This window comes from Pinus tabuliformis, chromosome 2_1 (assembly GCF_031772625.1).
Source record: "Pinus tabuliformis cultivar Carrire ecotype Pingquan chromosome 2_1, CPIR1, whole genome shotgun sequence".
NCBI classification, from domain to species: Eukaryota; Viridiplantae; Streptophyta; class Pinopsida; order Pinales; family Pinaceae; genus Pinus; species Pinus tabuliformis.
In genome coordinates, this window is record NC_142299.1 from 298690301 (window position 1) to 298714314 (window position 24014).

The following is a 24014-nucleotide window of genomic DNA, read 5'->3' on the forward strand; positions in this document are numbered from 1 at the left end:
GATTATTAACATAGTTATAAGTTCCACTTTCACTGTGCGCTCCTTCATCGTTCTATTTCCGTTTATAGGAAGCCAAATAAATTCTCGGTACATTAAAAATCCGTGTATAGGAATAAAGCCAAATAAATTCTAATACACTCTTAGGTTACGTACATTCGAAAAAAAGGCCACTGTTTGCTTTGTAGTCTCATTCATTCACTTAAAATTCCTGTCATTCATGCCTCCTTTACAAATTGCTCCATTCCGTTCCTCCAGTAAATTTGTTTAGAAGAACCTGCAGCATATTTGGCCTTGGTTATTCCTCATCTAATGCTTTTATTTGGAAATTTCTTCCGCTCATTTCTAGGCACAACCTTTGCTTACCTGGTATTGAAGATTTTCGTGGGGGGCTGGCTAAGATGTACCCCGGTCAAGCATTTCTTGGTATCGCCGAAAAGACATCTGGTTCTGCAACCTCAATTGTTCGTAGAATTTACCTATGAATTCTTCGGCTTGCCTGTCCACGTCATGCTCGTTATTTTTTTCATCGGATGGGTTCGACGTCCTTCGAGACAGAGGAGATAAGGGGCGGCTCAGTTTCTCGAGGGAAGGCATATCACTATGTTCAAGGCAATTCTTGCTGAAGGTTTCGTTGTCGTAGTGCAACAGGGGAAGGACAAAAGCACTGAGCTCTTCCCTGTCATCTTCATCTGGATGCGGACGAATGCATGAACAGTGCAGAATATTTGTGGGAAGGTGGTGACGTTTTCTCTTGCCTATCTGTAAGGGAACGGGATTTGCTGGGCTGTTGCTGCAGGAGAATTCATATTCGTGGAGCCCAAAACCTTCATCGATTTTGCCTCTGGAATGTTGGAATACTAGATTCCTCAGGCTTCTTGCACAGACTTTCCCTCTCTTCATCAAATAATGCATGCCAATGAGCATCTTGCGTTTGGAGATGAGCCCTTTTCTCATCATAAAGAAGGCAACTCGTAAAACGTTCCAAAGACGCTTTGCTGAAACGTTATCTACACCAGAATGGACCTCCATTTTTTTAACTTTTTTTGATCAAACCACACAAGGTGTAGCAATAATATAAACACACACAAAATGAATTCGATCGATGCGGATCACAAACAACAATATCAAACATACAGAACCTGGGAGGAAGAAATATGAAGAAATCTGAGCACTTCTGGACTGACTTGCCGCGTCTGTGAGATATGAAACCTCGCCGACCAGGCCGATGAGAGAGGGTTCTGAATGATAATCCATTTTGTATCTAATAGTGAGGGGATGAAATACTTGCAGAGAAAGTCATGGGTAAGTGGCGCGTAGAGTACCGAGCAAGCAGGTGTTCCAGGAAAATTTAACTCGAAGTTTCATCCTGAAAAGTATGAAAGTTGGGGCTGTTTCGTGAAATCATGCACCCTCCACAAAACGCGTGATGAGGGCTGTCTCCTGACAGGAACCTTTTCTGAAAGAACGTTTTTAAATTTCCCGGAAAACTCGACGCAAAGTCCAAACAGCCAAACATTGAGTGCAATTGAAACATAGCCTCGTGATGCGAAATCATTAGAATCGTAAAACATGTCGTGAACGACATTGACATCTCACAATTAGATCGTGCACAATTCGAGGGTTTATAACGATTTAAATTTTGCTCAAAAATTACCCCAGATTCCATACAACAGAAAACATATTTTAGGATTGAAATATCACATCATTTTGCGAAATTATTGTTGTAATCATAGCATATGATGTGGACTACCACGGTATCTTACAACTCGATGCTGTAGGTGTCGGGATTTAGCATGCTATCGACCCACTATTTTTATATCCGAAATTTGTAATGGAATTTCTTTAATAATAAAAAATATTGTAGCTGAATTTTAAATGGTAAAAGGATTATTAAATTTAATAGGAGTCGTAGACTTTAAGGTGTAATGGAAATTTTATTGGATAATAATTTTTCTTTTTTATTTTTTTAATTAAATTTATGTAATTAAAAATGTCTAGTCTAATTTATAGATGAAATAGATTTTTTCATTGGAATCAGGGAAACAATTTAAGGAAAAAAAGTTGATTAAAGAAAAAATGTGATTTTTTATTCTTTAAAATGCATTTTTGAATGTATAAATGGATTCAGCGCCATGAAAAATCCCAGGAACACTAGAATTCTCCAGAAATTTTGTCGTGAAAAAAACCATTACTACACCAGTTATTGTTTTCACACATTGCAATATTGATGTTTTTCTTCTTTCTTAAAAAATATATATAAAAGAAAGGTTAGATAAGTAGAAGGTTATTGTTAGCTTTTGGTTAGCTAGTAAAGAAACCACACTCTCGTTATAGTAATAAATATTTTAACAAAAATTAATTTGTGTCCAACATTAGACAAGAGCAAGTAAAGTTCTTGAGTCTAAACACTTAAAAATCTAACATGACACAGAAAGAAGAAAAAGCCAATAGTTTCCCATACATCCTAAAAACTAGAAAAAGATAGAGGGATCCCACCTCCAGGAGAGAAACATCATCTTTGTTCTTGACACTTGACTAGCATTTGTTAATGCCAAGACCTCAATATGCTCCAACTTGTTCCCGATAGCCTTTATTTGTAGTTGCATTTCATGTAGCATTAACTATATGTCATTTTTAGCATCATTTCACTCTAGGAGAACCTTAGCAAGGAGGATCTTCATTTGCAAATAAAGGCGAGATGATGTATATTGATATTTGTGGCCCTTGGTGTGCCTAGTGTTCGGATTTTGTTGAAACTATGACCAGATTGAACATCTCATCATCCTGATTCCAACGACACAAATGGCACTCAAATCTGAGTTCATATTCTAAAGATATTCGTAGTCAAAGTTTTGGTTAACTAGGCCCACTAGCTAAATTTGGAAAAGCACGAACTAAGTTTGGAGTACAAATAACACTGGCAAACTGGCTAATTTTTTTAGAATCCACCAAATTTGGTGGTATTTAAACAAACAACAAAATGGAAGTTGATGGTGACAATTTTTGGTGATTGTAAAGGGTGAAATTGTCACCTCTTTAAATTTCTCGTGACCCCAAAATTTTGGCTCACAGTTTTTTACCAAATTCTTTTTAAAATAAAAGATATTAAAAAAATATGGTGGGTGGGCCCGACGGACCCACCCAACCCTTGGGTAGAGTTGTTATATATATATATATATATATATATATATATATATATATATATATATATATATATATATATATACATATATCTGTGTGTGTGTGTGTTATATTAATATGGCCAAGGACTAACCAAAAATGATGGTCGATGGGTAATGAACCCACGTTGGCTGGGTGGTTGGCCCGTCCCATGCGGCGGCCCCATGTGCTATCACATAAAATGGCATGTCCAAAATCGTTTAACACAACAAAGCCAATGCGCCACGTTTAGTTGGGAAGGGTTTTGAATCCCCAACCGCACAAAAATTTCTGCCTTATTTTAACCAGTGAGCCAACGATATGCATTGGTAAATCCACCAACCCAAATTTTATATAAACTCATTTTTCCCATTCGACCGGGAGGTAAAAGGAGAATTCAACGATCGAACACTGAGAAGATATGTCTACCGAGGAGGTGGAATGATGAACAATAGAATGTTGAGGAATTTGTAAGATTCCCTTGGAGTTAATTTTTAACAGAGACAAAATTATGCCATGTTTATACTCAAATGAACTAGAATTTCATTAGGAGTATGATGGCACAATCATTTTTTCGATCTAAGAAGAGGGTTTTTCAGAAGAAGAATGTTGAAGGTGGAACCTTGATGCAGGAATATGCATGGAATCTAAAAGATTCCCTAAAGGCCTGAAAATGATGATTTCAGAAGCAACCTAACTTTGTATTCACTTTTCTTCATTTTTCGCAAGGAACTCAATGGTTTGATTGGTTTATTTGTCTGAGCAGCTAAATTTTAGATAGTCTGCTAAAGAGAATCTTTGATGAATCTTTCAGATTCCTGGGGAGACCAAATTTGACCGAGTCAAAAAAGGGTTAAGTTTACAGTCATATTTAAAAAAAAATCACCATAAATTCAACCATGCAGTCCATTTCTTCTACAGAGATGTGAATTTTTAGGATATACCTAGAAGTGGAAGTATAATATGCATTGATGTTATGTCTTCTTTTGGATTTTTCTGAGATAATGATTTGATGTTGAGATCTGTATTTTCCATTTTGTTAGAGGATCCTTGTATGCCACTTCATGTGAGAGTTTGATATTTTGTCATGCTAAAGGAGAGCTTTTATGAGTGAAAGTTCTTATAGAAGAGTGTCTCATGGAGAGACATTCCACTCTAGTTAAGGAAGTTCTTCCTTGTATTGACAAAGAACACCTCATGTATTCATCGTCATCTTGCAACAATTATTGAAGTAGCCTCCGCACTCTTCACATCTGGCCTTGAGACATAGCCCACATTGAGCGAACTCCATTATCAACTTGTTTGTTTTCTTTGATTTGATGGTTGCCTTTATGTTCCCTCTTTCTTAAAGTACGAACATGTGGTTTCTTATACTCTTTCAGATGAAATTATGCTAACATCACAAGAGTAAAAGATCTTGGTTAATTCCGGTAGCTGAGAGAATCCATATAAAGTTTGGTATCAAAGCGGTCTTCTCGCTAATGCAAATTGCAAGTGTGAATGATAACAAGAGATTGAAAATGCAACAAGAGGTAAATTGAACGATCACAAAGATATCTATGAGGCCTTCTACAAGATGGAAAGCATGGTACATATAATCTATGAAGATTATGAAGAGAAAATGGAAAAAAAGGAACATGAGAAAGAGAGAGCAGAGGGCGATGCTCCATCTCCATCTTCAAGTGAATATACTTCTTATTCGTATTCTTCTCATCATTCAAATAAAGATATCAATGAAAGCCTTAAAGTGGGGAATTCTGAATTGAAGAGAGTTCTACAAGAAGAAAAATAGGAGAAGCAGATATTTTAGGTTCAATTACAAGCCATGAAAGAGGCCTTGGAAAGGTTGAACTGCAACAAAGGATTAGTGAAGCCATCATCACTTGCTTCAGAGGTAAACAATGTTGGTAATTCTTCTCTTTCATTTTCACATGATGATGATGGTTTGGGTACTTTTGAAAATCACACTACATACATTCGTTCAAGATTAATGATGAATATGGGATGTGAAGGTAAGGTCTTATCATCTAATGGGAAAGGAATTATGAATCCCATCTAAATGGGGGACTTACCACAACCTGGAGGATTGGGCTATGTTAGAAAGGAAGAGTTAGGATAATCTTTAGGTGACAAGTTTGAGATAACGAAGGATGTTGAGAGTACATCACAATCCTCTATTGATCATGATTGTAGGGCATTTACAAATGGAAGTTAGCATTCCAAAGAGAGGGTTAAAGTAAGATATAAAAGTTATCAGTATTATAAAGGTAATTTTGATTGCAAGAAAATGGGTAACAATGAATAAAACTTGTGGCATAAAAAAACATGTAGTTTTTATGGCTTGTATAACCACGAGGTTACCAAGTGTTGGAGTAGAATGGCAGTAAAGAGAAAGAAGACAAGACATGAAAACCCTTCTCCGCATTTGTGTAGAAAGAAGATCAAGATGGTCTGGAAGAAGAATTTTTTTTGCAGGCATTGTAACAAGCATGGGCATCAGATATCCACATGTTGGGAGCTCCATTCAAGGTGGAAGATTAGAAAGAACCTGAAAATGAACTTTTTAGTGAAGAAAATCAATGAAAAAGCGGGCTACAAGAAGAGAGCCCATCAACTTGGTTGGGTAAGAGATGGGTATATTTTTAAGCAGTTGAGCATAGACACATTTTGTAAATCGCATGTTGTGAAATGATTGTAAAAGTGAATAAGTGTTTGCCATTACTTATGAAAGCGACATGATGATATTTTTAGCCCTTTTAGTTGGTAGATGGGGTATTGGTTTTTATTACGATTTTAATGTAAACATGACGAAAGAGTGTATTATAAACTCTTGGAAAGTATGGGGTTTTCTTGGGTTATGATAGGTCACCTAATTGGACATGTATTTTGCAAGATGTACTACAAGTTTGCATAGAGTATAGGTGTCAGTTCATGAATTATGGCCCTAAATTACAAAGTGAAGGAGAAGGAAGCATGGCATGTTAGGGAACTTGTTGTGCATAAAAGGGAGTAAAACAAGTTGCAGATAGTGTTCACACTTTTTGAGGACCAAAATCTCCTCAGTGGGGAGGAATGATCCAGGTGGCTCGAGAAAGACTCAAAATTCAAAGGTGGCATCATAAAATTTCAAAAATCAATGTCTTTAGATTTCATCAAGACTAGGACCAGATCAAAGAGCTCATCGTCCTCATTCCAACGATGTATACGAAATTCAAATTTGAGTTTATATGCTCAAGATAATCATAGTCAACGTTTTGATCAACTAGGCCCACAAGCTAAATTTGGCAAAGTGTCAACTAAATTTGGAGTAAAAGTAAAATTGGTGGACGTGATAAGTTTGGCGGAACCCACCAAATTTTGTGGCAGTTAAATGGGCAGAAAAATGGCACTTCACGGTGATAGTTTCTGACAGTGGGTAAGGGCGCAATTGATGCCTCTTTAAGATTTCTGGTGAACCCAAAATTTCGACTCAGAATTTTTTACCAAATTGTTTTTAAAATAAAAAATATTAAAAGAAATATGGCGGGCAGGGCGGGCAGACCTGGCCAACCCCTGGTCATAGTTGTTAAACATATAATATATATGTTTTATATTAATATGGCCAACGACCAACCAAAAATGGAGGTTGGAGGGTGTCGAAGTTGTGTCAGCTGGGTGGCAGGCCTACCTCATGCGACAGCCCCATGTGCTATCACATATAGTAGCACATGGCAAAAAAATTAACACTAAAAATCCAACGCTCCAATTTCGGTTAGGAGGGGTTTTGAATCACCAACCCCACAAAAACTACCACCTTATTTAAACCAATGAGCCAACTGTCAACGTTGATAAATCCACTGACCCAAATTTTGTATAAACTCATTTTCCCATTCAACCAGGAGGATGAAGGAGCATGCATCAGTGAAATCCTAACAAAAGACACCTAGCAAGGAGGGTAGAACGATGAACAAGAGAATATTGGGGAATCTGTAAGATTCCCTTGGAGCATATTTTTTAGAGATAAAATTATGCCATGTTTACACTCAAATGAAGTTAAGAGCAATGGGGTTTTTAGAAGAAGAATTTTGAAGGCAAAACCCGAAAGTGGAACCTTGACATAGGAATCTACATGGAATCTGAAAGATTCCCTAGAGGCTCGAAAACGATGATTTCATAAACAAGCCAACTTTATACTCATTTTTCTCAGACTTTGACAAGGAACGTGATGATGTGATCGATTCTGTGACCTGAGTAGCCAAATTTCTACTAGCCCACAGAAGAGAATCTTTGAGATTCCCTTGGAGCCCAAATTTGACTGAGTTAGAAATGGGTCAAGTTTACAGTTAGATTTCATGATTTTTTGGTAAGAATTAAACCGTGCAATTCATTTATTCAGTAGAGGTGTGAATTTTCTGGCCATCCCCAGAAGTGGAGGTATAAGATGCACTGATTCCATGTCTTCTTTTGTTCTTTGTTGAGATGATGATCTACTGTTGAGATCCTTGTTTGTCATCTTTTTGGAGGATACTTGTATACCACTTCATGTGAGAGTTAGATATTTTATCATGCTAAAGGAGAGATTTTATGAGTGAGAGTTCTTATATAAGAGCATGTCATAGAGAGACATTTCACTCTAGTCAACGGAGTTCTTCCTTGTATTGATGAAGAACAGATCATGTATTCATCATCGTTTTGCAACAGTTAATGAAGAAAGCTCCCCACTGTTAACATCATGCCTGAAGACGTAACCCACACTAGGTAAACTCTGTTATCAACTTGTGTGTCTTATTTTATTTGATTGTTTCGTTTATGTTTCATATAATTTAAAGTATTCAAATGTGTTTTTTCATATTCTTTCACATGAAATTCTGCTAACATCACAAGAGTAAAAGATCTTGGTTAATTCTGGTAGCTGATAGAATTTAGATCACTTAGCATCTGTAAATGGTACCAATGACCTATCAATTCAAGTTTCATGATACTTTTTTAATATTCTACATGAGAAAATGCTTACATATTCTATGTGATTTTAAAGGACTTATAAAATAAGGAATAAAACATTATTTAATGGGATGGAAAAAGTAGGTCCAATGATGAAACTTCCCAATTTATTATTTTTCATAGGCGCGTCATAGATGCCTTGCATGAATTTGATGATTGAAAAAAATGAAAATGGGGAATTCTAAAAAGCACTCTCACAAGAATGCACCTGCATTCCTTTACCTCTAAATGGCTAATCAGGCTACCTTGTTGTCTACTAGATAGGCATTCAAAAAATGTGCATGTTCTTTAGAAACATGCATGTGATAATAAAGTGTTAAAATAATAATAATATTTTAGTACTTTTACCATTTATTTATCTCGATGACCTTTTTTGACATTGTTTACTTTGATGGAAAGATCTTGAACCTCTGTAATGTTCAAGCTATGCTTTTTTTATGTTTCTACATGGATATTTTCTTATTAAAAAAAGTGAATCTCTAGGCCATGATTGATATTCAAACCATCACATAGTCCCTCTACAATGGATATTTGGCCTCTAGTAATAATAATTGTGTTGTTACATGGTTTTTCATGTGAGAGATGGGTTTTGGTGACTTAACAATTGTAAGAGGAAAACTAATATGGAATTATGTAGGAATGCAACAAAATATGGATATAAACATAAACATAGAGATGTGGTGAAAATAAAAATCCATTTCATTAATATCAAAGAACTGAAATATGTTTACACACATAATGGAAATAAACTAGCTTAGGAAATGGTAGCTTATCTCTGGGAAGAGATGTGGAGACTACCTGTCCCTGAACTGTGTTATAATGAGGCTCAAGAAATTTTTTATTATTGAAAAACAAAGGAAAATCATAAACAACTAGAACCCTAACCCTAAGAGATGAAACACCAAGAGTTTGTGGGCCCTGTTAGGGTTATTTTGGTAGCCAACTTCTTGGGGTAGTAACATGGTCATATGATCTTTGTTTGGAATGTTTGATACCTCATTGGAAATATCTCTCTAATTACCATAACAATTTCCACATGCCACATAGTTTGCCACAAACCTAAAAAAAACATTGTTTAGGGGGTTAAAACAACTCTGGAAGTTTAGGATTTCAAAGACTGCTAAAAATAGTGAATGTTGATATAATCAAGGAAACAGATGAAATTGACTAGAGGTCTAGGTGGAATAGGTGGGTGGCTACCAATATCCACATGGATTAGTCCTCCCCCCTTAGGAAGAAATGGTCCCCATTGCATGCGGAGCCTCAATGAGGTGAGGAAATTTTTGTTGAACGGGTCCCTCATGAACCACTTGCCCTGGTGCAAGAGTTAGCTTTCTTTGACAACTTGATATAGCTATATCCTCTTCTAGGGAGTGTTTTTTATCTATGTGTCCATGATCTCATTAGTTTTAGATTTCTCGATGAAGCTTGTGTTAAGCTCTGTTGGTGTCAACTACTCCACAACATCGGATGTGTCTAATAATGGAGGAAAGTATGGTCACAACCAGTCCACATTGAATATTTGGTGCAAACCAATGAACGATGGAATTTTGAGCTCAAAGGCATTGTCCTCTATAACCTTAGTGATCATGTATGACCCATATCAAAGCAGGCGAAGCTTTGGCTATGGTCTAGTGAGGCACTCCTTTGGTAAATGTAACCAAACTTTGCCACCCACCTGCAGCTTATGTGGCACTTGATGTTGATCATGACGCTGGTTGTACTTAGCATTGGCTCTATCCAATATGTCATGGACCTTCCGGAAGATCTGTTGAATGTGCTCAATGAATTTGTTAGCTTGGTCAGCTTTAGACTGGACATGAGCCAAATATGCTTGAGTAGCTACAAATGGTATGTCCACATCAATAGGACATAGTGGTTGGAATCCCGACCCCACCTGAAAGGGTTTGTGGTCAGTTGAGCTATGGAGAGATTTTCCTTATCTATGATAGACATAGGGGAGTCTTTCATCCAATGTGCATGGTCGCTTCAAGTTTTACATTTGAAAAAAGTGCATGATCATCCAGTCGATGACCTTTGTTTGGCCATTAGTTTTGGGGTGGAAGGTCGTGGACTTAGTGAGCGTGGTATCAAGCATCAAAAAAGGCTTGAAAAAAATGTACTTAGCAACCTACTATGCCGCTTTGAGATAATGAACTATGGGATCCAAAAATGTACCCACACTTATTCAAAGAAGAGCTTAGGAGTGGTTTCTACTATGATACTCTTCTTGTAGGCCACCAAAATGACCATATTGAAAAATATTTTAATGACCATGAACACAAAGTCCTTTCCATGCTTAGTAGAAGGAAGGTCTGACATCTGATCCATGGATATTGATTCCCAAGGCTGAATATGAGTAGGCAGAGGAGTATATAGGCCTTGCTTCTATTGGCATTATGATACAACTATTTTCCTTGATGGAAACTCTACATGTCAAGTCATTTTTGATAAGAGGCTAATAGGAATATTAAGAGGCAATAGGGTAGTGGTACAGAGGATCAAGAAGATTGAACTAAGGTCTATTGATCAGAATAAAGAAGTTGAAGGAAGAAGATGATGTAAGAGCAGCTTAAGAGATACACGCAGGTTCACTTAGTCCAAGCAGCGTATACACACATTCACTTAGAGTAGAAATAGCGTATAACATACACACGCACTCCCACAGAAGGGAAAGTGCATACATGTTGAAAACCATGGCTTTGGTCTGAGGGATTTGGTCAAAGGTATCTTTGGACCATGATATTGACCCTAGGTATTTAGGCCAAGGTATTCAGTCTGTGGTATTTGATCCAAGGTATTGGTCCTAAGTGGATTCCGTCCATGGTATTGAGAAAGGCCAAAAGCTATATAAATAAGAGAGGATCATAAGCCCAAAAGTATATTTTATGTTGCAGGGTTATGTTAGGGACTAGATCTGAAACATTTATGTGCACCATGATTTCAATATTGGATCAAGGTCATGAGACCTGAAATGACTTATTCTTGTATTATCTGATATTGGCTGAGGCTATATCTGATGTTTTGCATCTATTTTACTCATTATCTGTCATGATCTAGGTTTGTCTGAAGTTTGGAATTGCAACAAAGTTCTGAGCCAATATTTGTAGATCTATACGCAGGTTCGTCTCGGCAAAAGAGCGTATACATGTAGGTTCTATTCTTTCAAGTAGTGTATACAAAAGAAAGGGTTGATGTTTAGAGATGACTGATCTATCAGATCAGTATTGGTGATTTATTGTTGTTGCTATTTTAATGTTGTTTGTCAATGAAGTCTTCTTATATCCGAATGTAAATATGAATGTGTAAGTAGGTTGATATTTGATTGATTGTATAAGTCAGAAGAAGTGTTTTCTATTGCCTGCCTGTGTAAAGTTTTGTAAGTTGATAGTAAAGGTTCAATGCACTACTAGTTGGTACAGTTTGTGACTCAAAGATTTTATGATTCATAATCTTTAGAGGTATACATAGATTAGGCTAAAGGAAGTAGTGTATAGATGCAGGTTTTCATCATTGAAGTAGCGTATACAATCTGACACATGAATTTTTAATGTTTCAGTTTGTTCTAAATGTTGATACAGGTTTCTTAGTTCAACACAGTGTTCTGATGACAGTGATCTAATTGTTTCAAATTAACTGCATGTTTGTTGATGAACTTTGAGTTTCTAAATTTTTGATGGGTTATTGATGAGTCAGGGTCTTCATATGTCTTGATATGTGCCAGGAGCATCCAGTCTAAAAATTCACGAAACGTGGTCCCTGGTGGAAGAGTGGAGTTTTTTGTAGGTTGGCACCTACATACTAGTAAACATATTGGCTAGTATAAGAGCTAGGGGGTTGTAGCTCCCTTCGAGTAGAAGCTGGAGAATGAGAGAAGGTTGTAACCTTCTGCAGGTAGAAGTCCATGTACTGGTATGAGTCTGCACGAGTACAAGATTGTAAATAGATTTTCTTATTATTAAAAGAAGACAGAGATGACGGCAGTAGGTGGTTTTCACCCACATTGGGTTTCTACCTTAAATCTTGGTGTTCATGCGTATTTCTTATGTGTAATGGTTTATTATGTTTATAATGCACATGGTTACTGTTTAATGATTAATGAAGTACTAATGCATTGATTAAAGATCAACATATGATCAATTAACTGAATCATAAGTTTACTGCATAAACGTTGGTTACCTTAAAGACAGTTGCATGTACACGCTAGTTCCCCTCTCTAAAGTACCTTATATAAATCTGATTATGAAAAAGAAAAATTCTTGATCTGATAATACTGATTCACCCCCCTCTCAGTATTATTTCCAACAACTGGTTTCAGAGCCAATTTCTTCAGAAGAAGCTTGATCAGTTGAGGGAAGATCCATCAAGATGAATAATCACGAAAGCACAGGATCCATCAGACTACCAATATTCTATGGGAGCAACTTTGTTTATTGGAATATAAGAACCACAACCTATCTAAAATCTCTTGGAATAGACATCTGGGATATTGTGGAAGGAGGATATAAATTTCCAACAATAATTCCTACTGACACGGTAGGTAAAAAGCAATATGAAACCGATTCCAAAGTTGTCAATACTTTATTGGGAAGTTTGTCACAATTAGAGTTCATCAAAGTCATGCAACTCAAATAAGCCAAAGAGATATGGGAGAAAACCGTTCAGAGCTATGAAGGAGACTCACAGGTAAAATGTGCTGAGCTTCAAACTCTCAGAATTCAGTATGAAACACTTAAGATGCATAGTGATGAGAATATAGCTAGTTACTTCTTACGTATAGATGAGGTTGTTAATTGTATGAAGAATCTGGGTGAAGAAATAAAGGAAGTTACCTTAGTTGAGAAAATTTTGAGATCCTTGTCTGCTAAATTTGAGTCAAAAGTGTCTTCCAAAGAAGAAAAACAGGATTTGTAGAATAACACTATGACACAGCTTCACAAAATCCTAACTTCTTTTGAGATGAGAAAAGGAGGTCCATCAGATATGAGAGAAGCCACATTTAAAGCTTTAGAAAAAGGAAAAGAAAAGGAAGAACACAATGAATAAGGACACATTTGAGAAGAAGAAGATGAGGTAAATTTTGTCAATTAGCTTCAATGGGGTTCTAGAAGTTTTAGAGGTAAGCTACCTTTAGAATGCTTTGCTTGTGGTAGAGTCGGTCATTATGCTGCTAGATGTCCTCATAAAGATAAATATGAAAAAGGAAAGGAATATGAAAAATGGATTAGGAAACAAGTTGTGAATAGAAGGAGTTAGTATACTCATGAAGATAGCAATGGTTTATCTATTAGTGATGAAGATGAAACTAGTCAAGATTACAGACTTCTCATGGCTTATGATAGCGATGATTTTTGCGATAGTTTAGAAGAGGATAGTGATGGTTTATCTAATAGTGATAATTATAGACTTCTCATGTCTTATGACAAATGATGATTTTTGGGATGTTTTAGAAGAGGAAAACTTTCATGAAGAAATCTCTAAATTGAAAATATATTTAGAAGAAAAGAATATGATCATAGATACCTTGACATACCAACTCGCTGAAAAAGAAAAACACAATGAAAAACTAGAATATGAAATTGTGGGTCTAAGAAAAGATCTTGAGAAAACAAAATTTCTCAATCTTATATTTTCTAAAGGATGAGAAAATTTAAATGAAATTATCAAAGTTCAATGTTATCCTCTGGTAAAGACAGGTCTTGGATGTACTAAAGAACCATCTCAATCATAGAAGCTGTCAACCTCCACCAAAAGCTATCTTGATGCAACAAATACCAGTGAATAGTATGACAATTGTCAACAAAGGCATAAAGTTGATCTCCAAGTAAATCATACTCAATTTTATCCAAGGATGGAAATCAATAGAAGCCACAACCAACCTCAGACAAATCATACTCAATTTGTTCCAAAGATGAGTATGAATAGGAACTACAATCAACAGGTAAATAGATTTAATAGTCGAAGAAACTTCTTTAATGGGCAATGTTTTTCATGTCATAATTTTTGGCACAAGGCTGCTCAATGCGTTTCTTACAAAACCATCATGACTAGAGAAGCATGAAATAAAAGGAAGGTAACAGGGATTAAGAGGAGTTTCTATAATAACTTTTCTCCTCCTGAAAATGAAATAGAATGCTCAATTTGTAACAACTTTGGTCATGAATAATTTGAATGCAGGAGAAAATTTCAGCAAACACCTCAAAAGGATCAAACGCCATTAAATCCCAAGATATGGAGAAGGAAAGAATCTCAAACAGAAAGATGTGGTATAGCCTTGTATGTAGAAGGACAAGAAAATTAGTGGTAAATCGATAGTGGATGCTCCAAACATATGACAGGTGACAAAGAGAAACTTCACTCATATAATGTCTTAGAAAAGGAAAAGAATGTCTCATTTGGAAATGACACTCCAACTATCATAAAAGGTAAAAGTTTTCTTTTCTTGAAAGAAAAGGTTAAAGCTGGAAATGTTATGTATGTAGATGGTTTAAAGCATAACCTGTTGAGTGTCAGTCAAATGTGTGATCGATGAAATGAAGTGGTGTTTCGATCAAACAGATGTGTTTTTCGTGAGCTTGATACATGAGAGACCATGATCAAAGGTAAAAGAACTCCAAACAACTTATACATACTTAAAGGAGGACAAAAATAGTGATATCTAAGCAAAATAATGAAAACTGGCTGTGGCATAGAAGATTGAGACATCTCAGATTTTCTCAAATAAGAAAAGCATGTAGACTCAAGGTTGTTCATGATCTTCCAGATGTCAGCATCCCAGAAAATACAATATGCAAACCATGTCAAATCGGTAAGCAAACCAGAGTTCACTTCATGGAAAAAGAAGGGTCAGCTAGTAAGGATCTTGTACTTATCCATACTGATTTATGTGGACCAACAAGGAAAAAGTCACCTCATGGAGAAGAATACTTTATTTTGTTCATTGATGATTTTTCCATAATGTGTTGGATAGGTATTCTAAAGCATACAGATGAAGCATTTGAAAAGTTCCAAACCTTCAAAGCTTTGGTTGAAAATGAATCAGATTGAATAATCAAATGCCTCATATCTGATCGAGGAGGGGAATTTATATTGGATGAATTCTTTGACTTTTGTGAACAACATGGAATAAAAATGGAATTCTCCACTGCAAGAACACCTCATCAAAATGATGTAGTAGAAAGGATGAACATAATAGTTAAACAAATGGCTCGAGCCATGCTATAAGAATATGGAAGTCCTGCAACCTTCTGGGGTGAAGTTGCATTTGCTGTCATGACTATTCTCAACAAAGAAAATGTTCAGGTAAATACCACTTCAACTCCACATGAACTTTGGTATAGTAAGACTCCTACTATAAAATACTTTAAAGTTTTTGGAAGAAAATGTTTTATCAAAAGGATTGATGAAAAACTTGGTAAGTTTGAACCCGGAGCAGATGAAGGGATTCTTCTTGGTTATTCTTCCAGAAGTAAAGGATATAAATGTTATAATAAAAGACTTGAGAAAATTGTTGAAAGAATTGATGTTGTAGTTGATGAAGCATGCAGAAATCCAAAACAAATCAAAATCAACAGAAGATTATAACAATGAGGAAGATGGTGATTAATTTCCCACATAAATAAAAATTATATTGAAGAAGAAACCAATGAAGCACCAGAATAAGATATAATGGTAGAAGAAAAGACTTTGTCCAAGTATGTTTAGAAAAATCATCCAGAAACTCAAATTTTAGGAGAAAGGGAGGCTAGTGTACAGACAAGAAGAACTATTACAGGGACCTCAAGCTATCTAGCATTACTATCCTCCACTGAACCTCCAAATGTAAATGAAGTATTCAAAGATGAATGTTGAGTCAAGACCATGGATGAAGAACTTGAGAAAATTGAAAGGAATGACACTTGGGAATTAGTTCCTAGACCTCATGATAAAGATATTATAGGAACTAAATGGATATTCAAGAAATGAAAATGGAGAATTCATTAGAAACAAGGCCATACTTATTTGTAAAGGGTATGCTCAACAAGACGATATAGATTTTGAAGAAACTTTTGCACCTCTTGCCAGACTTGAAGCCATAAGAATGTTTCTTGCTCTTTCCAGTTTTTAGAAATTCAAAGTATACCAAATTGATGTAAAATCAGCCTTCCTTAATGGAGATTTAGAAGAAGAAGTTTATATTATATAGCCAGAAGGATTCATTATTGGAAATGATGAAAAAATTGTATGCATACTCAAAAAGGCTCTCTATGGTATGAAACAGGTTCCAAGGGCTTGGTATTACTGCCTTGACAAATATCTACAACAACAAGGTTTTACAAAAGGTTCTACGGATAACAATTTATATACAAAGCTTTAAAATGATAAATTGCTAATTATTATTGTTTATGTTGATGATATCAGTTTTGGTAGTAATGAAGAATCCATGAGTCAGAATTTTACTTCAGTAATGCATCAAGAATTTGAAATGTCCTTGCTTGGTGAACTTACCTATTTTCTTGGTCTACAAGTTCAGCAAACTAAAGCTGGATGCGGGCTCAGCTCAAATGATGAACCAATAGCAGTACATCAACCAACTTATGAATCCATGATTGGCATTCTACTTTATCTAACAGGTACCCAACCTGACATCATGCATGTAGTAGGAATAGTTGGAAGATTCCAAGCAAATCCAAAGGAATCCCACCTTCAGGCAGTCAAAAGAATTTTCAAATATCTTCAAGAAACTCAGAACTTTGGACTATGGTATCCTAGAGATGCAAATCTTTCTCTTCAAGCATATACAGATGTAGATTGGGCAGGAAGTGTTGATGATAGAAAAAGCACTAGTGGTGGTGCATTCTATATGGGTTCTAGGTTAGTATCTTGGTTCAACAAGAAACAAAGTTCAATTGCTTTATCTAAAGCTGAAGCAGAATATGTGGTTACTGCATATTGCTGCACACAACTACTTTAGATGATGCAAACTTTGCAATACATTCAGATCACATGTACTCCACCCATCTCCATTCTATGTGATAATACAAGTGCCATTAGTATCTCAGAGAATCCAGTCATGCACTCCAAGACCAAGTGCATACCCATCAAGTACCATTTTCTACGAGAACAAGTGCTTGAAAAAAGTGTCAAATTGGAGTATGTCCCCTCCAAAGAACATGTTGCCGATATATTCACTAAACCATTGCCCAGAGAAACATTTGAATATCTCAGAAAAAAGTTGGGAGTTTTTGCTGCATCATCCTGCTGTTAAATCCAGTTTTTTCAAAGGAAGTTTACTACACGCTTGTTTTGTGAAGTATATGTGAGGGTACATGCGGGTTTTCTTGGCTGAAAGCACGTATATGTTTTTCTAACAAAAAAAAAACTGTGGTAGCACAGGTTTAGGGGAGCGTTCACATTCCACATTGTTGGCATTATGGTTGTTGAACTCAGCTATTTCTTAGTTTCATCAGTCATTAGTGTGATATAACTTCTTCTATCATGGTCTACATTTCAATCAGTTCTATTCGTCATATGATGTAATTTATTTCCCTAATATCGTTGGGATGGATGATGTAATAATTTTTGTATTTCTATCTTGTATAAACTTTGGTATATTCCCACTTGGTTGGGTGATTGATGCATGTATGAATTCGTGGTCATAGGGAGGTCATACTCACTTTATTAAGTTATAGTGTCATGTTATTATATTGAATCATCTCTCTACAGATTCGGAATGTACTCAAGGGGAGTATGGATAGCATCATGGAAAGGTGGAGAGTAGAGTGGTCTGCCTTTTGCCCTTGATGTCAAAAGTGGAGAGTATTTTGGTATTTTTGTGTTGTATGGTATCTCTAACAATCTTTACAACTTGCAGTAGTCAACATCGTCATGGTTGCCATCAAGTCCAAAGAGGGAGATTGTTGGCATTATGATACAAGTATTGTCCTTGATGGAAACTCTACAAGTCAACTTCAATTTTGATAAGAGGCTAACAAGAATATTCAGAGGTAATAGGGTAGTGGTATAGAGGATCAAGAAGATGGAACTAAGGTCTATTGATTAGAATAAAGAATTTGAAGGAATAAAATGATGTAAGAGTAGTTTAAGAGATACACACGGGTTCACTTAGTCCAAGCAGCATATACACGGAGGTACTTAGAACAAAAATAGTGTATAACATACACAAGCACTCCCACGAAAGGAAAAGTGCGTACATGTCGAAAACCATGGTTTTGGTCTAAGGTATTTGGTCCAAGCTATCTTTGGACCATGATATTGACCCTAGGTATTTAGTCTGAGGTATTTGGTCCATGGTATTTGATCGAAGGTATTGGTCCTAAGTGGATTCGGTTAATGGTATTGAGAAAGGCCAAAAACTATATAAAGAAGAGAGGATCATAAGGCCAGCTGTGGAAGTGAATAAGATTCTAAGGAATTCTTCTATATGAAGTATATTTTATGATGCAGGGTTATGTTTGGGACTAGATCTGAAATATTTATGTGCACCTTGAGTTCAATGTTATATCAGGATCATGAGACCTAAAATAACTTATTCTTGAATGATCTGATATTGGTTGGGGCTAGATATGATGTTTCGCATCTTCGTTATTCATTATCTATCATGATCTAGGTTTGTCTAAAGTCTGGAATTGCACCAAGGTTTTGAGTCAATATTTGCAGATCTATACGCACATTCATCTTGGAAAAAGAGTGTATACACACAGGTTATGTTCTTTTAAGTAGCACATACAAAAGAAAGGCTTGATGTTTAGAGATGACTAACCTATCAGATCAGTATTGTTGATTTAATGCTGCTACTATTTTACTGTTGTCTTTCAGTGAAGTCTTCTTAGATCTAAATGTAAATGTGAATGCATAACGAGGTTGATATTTGATTGATTGTATAAGTGAGAAGAAGTGTCTTCTATTGCATGCCTGTGTAAAGTTTTGTAGGTTAACAATAAATGTTCAGTACTTGTTGGTTGGTACTATTTGTGATTCATAGCTTTTATGATTTAGAATATCTAGAGGTATACGCAGGTCGGGCTGAAGGAAGTAGCATATACATGCAGGTTTTCTTCAATGAAGTAAGGTATATAGTCTGACACATGAATTTTTGAGGTTTCAGTTGGCTTTGAATGTTGATACAGGTTTTTGGGTTCAACACAGTGTTCTGATGACAATGATCTGATTATTTCATATTAAATGCATGTTGGTTGATGAAGTTTGAGTTTCTAAATTTTTGGTGGGTTATTAATGAGTCAAGGTCTTCATATGTCTTAATATGTGCCAGGAGCATCCAGTCTGAAAATTCATGCAATGTGGTCCCTAGTGGAAGAGTGGAGTTTTCTATAGGCTCTCACCTACGTACTAGCAAACATATCGGCTAGTACAAGAGCTAGGGGGTTGTAGCTCCCTTCTAGTAGAAGCTAGAGAATGAGAGAACGTTGTAACCTTCTGTGGGTATAAGCCTGCGTATTGGTATGAGTATGCACCAGTACAAGATTGTAGACATATTTTCTTATTATTAAAAGAAGATGGAGATGACATTAGTAGGTGGTTTTCACCCACATTGGGTTTCCACCTTAAATCTTGGTGTTCATGTGTGTGGCTTATGTGTAATGGTTTATTATGTTTATAATGCACATGGTTACTATTTAATGATTGATGAAGTACTGATGCACTGATTAAATATCAACATATGATGAATTAACTGAATCATAAGTTTACTGCATAAATGCTGGTTTCCTTAAAGACAATTCTGTGTACATGCTAGTTGCTCTCTCTAAAGTAGCCTATATAAATCTGATTATGAAAAAGAAAAATTCTTGATCTGATAATATTGATTAACCCCCCTGTTAGTATTATTTCCAAGGACTTCTTTATTGTTGGTTTGGAAATGACACAGGAAATGTAGGATTTGATGTACTTCCTAACATCTTGTTGAAGTTTCAGCCAATAAAAGTACTTTTGCAACACTACCACCATTTTCTCTACTTTGAAATTTCTAGTTGCCCGACTGTAGTGTGCCTCCAAAATAATCTTGGAATGCTCACTTTTAGAAACACAAAGGTGTCCCATATGACATAATAATGTGCCCTGGAGGTGAAAATATGGAACTTGTTTCCCTTCTAGGAGCATTTGATATGTGTTGCCAAATTCTGGATCGCTCTTGTAAGGATGCGACCACCCCGATGTCTCGTGTCCATGAGAGTCAATCATAGTGGTCAACACCATAACGGTGGTTTACTAAGACTTTCTGAAACATTATTAGTGTTTCCCTTCTTGTACTTGATGTTCAAATCGAGCTGTTGCAGATTTGTGGACCATTTTTGATGGTGATCATTCTAGAACTTCCCTTGTGTCTATATGAACTGTAGGGGTTAGTGGTTTGTGTGGATGACAGTTCCCTGCCCCATAATGTAATGCTTACATTGTCAGCAAACCTGCAAAATAAAATATATCTCTTTTTCATTAGAGGGATACTTTTCGACTGTATTTGAAAGTGACTCACTTTGATATTCCACTCGTTTCCCCTATGGGGTAAAGTCTGCACCAATAGCATAGTCATAGGTGTTTATCTCAATTTCAAATGGTTGCTACATGTCTAGTAATGTGAGCACTGGTGCACAGTATAGGCGATGCTTCTACTCAACAAATGACTTTTGTTGCATTTCACACCAAAATGTGACTCAAAGGCGAAGATATATGAGGGAATCCCAACACGAACCTGCGATAGAAATTTTCAAGACCCAAAAAGTTGCAGAGCTATATTAGAGTGGTTGGGATTAACTAATCTCAAATAAGTTATATTTTGGTTGGGTCCACGTGCATATCGTGCTCATTAATGATGTACCCCAAAAATTGAACCTGGGTCATAGCAAAAGTGCATTTCTCCAAATTGGCACATAAGTTATGTTGTTGCAGGGTTTGGAGGACCGACCAGATATAGTGTATGTGCTCTTCCCAACTCTGGTTGAAGATTAGGATGTTTTCCAAGTACAGTACCATGAACGAGCTGGTAAATGGACAAAATAGGTCATCCATCAGCTGCATGAAGGTTGTGGGGGCATTCCTCAACCTGAAAGGCATGACCAGCCATTCGAAAAGGCGCTCATTGGACTTGAAGGTTATCTTCCACATATTAGAGGGTTCAATTGGTACTTGGTGATAACCGGACATCAAGTCATTCTTGCTGATATATTTAGCCCCTTGAGCTAGTCTAGAAGGTCATCAATCTGTGGGATTGGATACCTATTCCAAACAATGATCTTATCCAGTTCTTGATAGTCAATACAGAGTCTCCAAGTGTCATCTTTCTTATATACCAACATGATCATACTCCCACATGGTGATGAACTTGGTTTGATGTGCCCTTTCTATGATAGCTCTTAAATATTTTTCTTACTTTTATCATTCTCCAGAACAAATTGTCAGTAGGTCGGTCCATTAGGTAACTAAAATTTTATATGATGATTTTAACATTATAGTTTGTGAAAATTCTTTCTCACTTCAGACATAGTGAATCAAAAAATTTATCATTTAAATCACACAAAAAACTTGTTGCGTGTTGGCCTTTGACAATCATTCACTGTTCGTTGGATTTCAACAAATATATTTCATGCAATAGCACAAACATTTTCACCAATTACAACTGCAACTAATCCACCTGCCACAAAAATTACATTCAAACCACTCATTGTTTTTTCTCTTCTCTGTTTTATTTACAAAATGTAAATTTTGATTATTAGTCTCCTCCTCTTTTTTAAGTTGTTGCAATGAATTTGACAATTCCACAACTACACATTCCATGACTCAAAATCATTCACAATTACATAGCACTATTATATCATAGATTCCACCCGAACTAGCATACACCACTCGAATCTAGTACATCATCAAGTCAAATAATGATTTAACAATGTAAATAATACTAATTTTTAAAGGTATTTTAGTATCAACTACAATAAATAATACAAGGAAAAAGTGTTCTAAAAGCTAGTTTTGTTCGTTAAAGATGTTTAACTATAAACGTATTAGACATTGTACTTCAAATCATACCAGATATCAATTGGCCCAAAAATTCAAATCTAAGTATCTAAAAGTATTTGAAAACCCTTATAATTTCCTTTGAGTTTTTATACATTAAATACTATTAAACACCACAATTGCAAATAACAAATGTTCTAACGTTTTTTAATTCATTCTAGTTCCCATTTGTGCCTTTATTGCTTTCCACTGGTTTTGAAAAAGAAAAAGAAAAACATAATTGCTACATAAAAACATTAATATTATTAACAATGTAAACTTTGAAATGGGAACTATAAACTCAAAATGGGAACTCTACCAAAGAATGTTGGCATTATGACACAGGTGTTGTCCTTGATGGCAACTCTCTCATATGAAAGATCACAATATAGTAGGTAATCAGCAAAGAATGAAGAAATAAAGGTTTACGCGGGTTCACCATTGACCAATCCACGCATACACATAGGTTCACTGCATACAAAGTTGTGTATAAGAACAAGGTATAAGTAGGTTCATCATTGACAAAGTTGTGTATACACGTAGGTTCGCTATATAAAAAGTCATGTATACGTACACATGCACTTTCACAAGAGGAAAAGCGTGTATACCTTGGAAAACTAAGTTTTTGGTCCGAAGTATTTACTCCATGGTATTGGTCCAAGGTATCAAGTATAAGTTATTGACCCCGGGTATTAGATACAAGGTATTGATCCTAAGTGGTTTTGGTCCATTGTATTTGGCAAGGCCTAAGACTATAAAAGGAGGAGAAGACCATTAGGCCAAGGCATGCAAGTGATGAATATTTGATGAAGTGAGAGATCTAGCATGCAGGTTATGGGTATGTGATGCTTTGCTAAGGATGCACCTATGTGGCGAATGAAGGTTGATGGACCGGGATCATGAAGACTAAAATGCATTATCATTATATGGTATGATCATGATTAGTTCAGATTTGTATATAGATGCATATCTTATCCTTTCTATCTGATGATCTGGTTATATCTGAAGAAGTAAATTGCAGCGAAGGTATAAGTAATTATTTTCAAATCTTTACGCTGGTTCCCTTTGGTGAAAGTGTGTATACACACTGGTTTGACACAACCAAGTAATGTATACATTATGAGATTTTGTATTTGAGGCTGTTGTTGGCTCAACTAGTTGTTGCAGAGTTTTGGGTTCTGCTATGTGTTCTGGTGACTGTGTTTTGATAACATGGTTTCAGTGATTCAGTTGTTGGGTGATTCAAAGATTGATGATGCAGATATAGTTGATGGTTGTATTGCAGTGGTGATTGATTTTGTGCTTTGATGTTGTTGATGGATCTAGTCTGAAAATTTATGAAATGTGGTCCCTAGAAGAAAAGATAAGGTCGTAGCCTTCTGTAGGTCGATGCCTACGTACTAGTAAATATATCGGCTAGTACAAGAGTTTGGGGGTTGTATCTCCCTTCGAGTAGAAGCCTGAGAACGAGAGAAGGTTGTAGCTTTCTGCAGGTGGGTGCCTGCATACTGGTATGAGTCTACGCCAGTACAAGATTGTAAACATGTTTTCCTTATATGAAAAAAAAACTAGCAGGTGGTTTTTTTCCTGCATTGGGTTTCAACCTTATATCTTGGTGTTCATGTGTGCTTCTTATGTGTGATGATTTGTTATGTTTTACCACATCTAGTTTCTATTTATATGGTTAATGAAGTTCTGATGCACTGATTAAAGATCAACATATGATGAATTAACTGAATCATAAGATTGTTGGATATACACTAGTTTCATTAAACACAGTTGCATGTACCTGCGAGTTCCCTTAACTGAAGTAGCATATATGAATCTGATTATGGTAATGAAAAATTATTGATATGCTAATACTGATC

The 24014-nt window shown here is 35.9% G+C and overlaps 1 protein-coding gene across 1 annotated transcript; it reads right to left on the minus strand.

The window, feature by feature from the left end:
• Positions 1–393: 393 nt before the first annotated feature.
• On the minus strand, positions 394–1029 carry LOC149199985 (uncharacterized). The gene has a single exon (XM_089400795.1). It carries the CDS (start codon positions 1027–1029, stop codon positions 394–396), a length of 636 nt encoding a protein of 211 aa, XP_089256921.1.
• Between the last annotated feature and the right edge of the window lie 22985 nt (positions 1030–24014).

What these genes read in the sequence shown, in the direction of transcription:
- LOC149199985 (XM_089400795.1), bottom strand. Translation starts at nt 1,029, where the DNA reads ATGGAGGTCCATTCTGGTGTAGATAACGTTTCAGCAAAGCGTCTTTGG.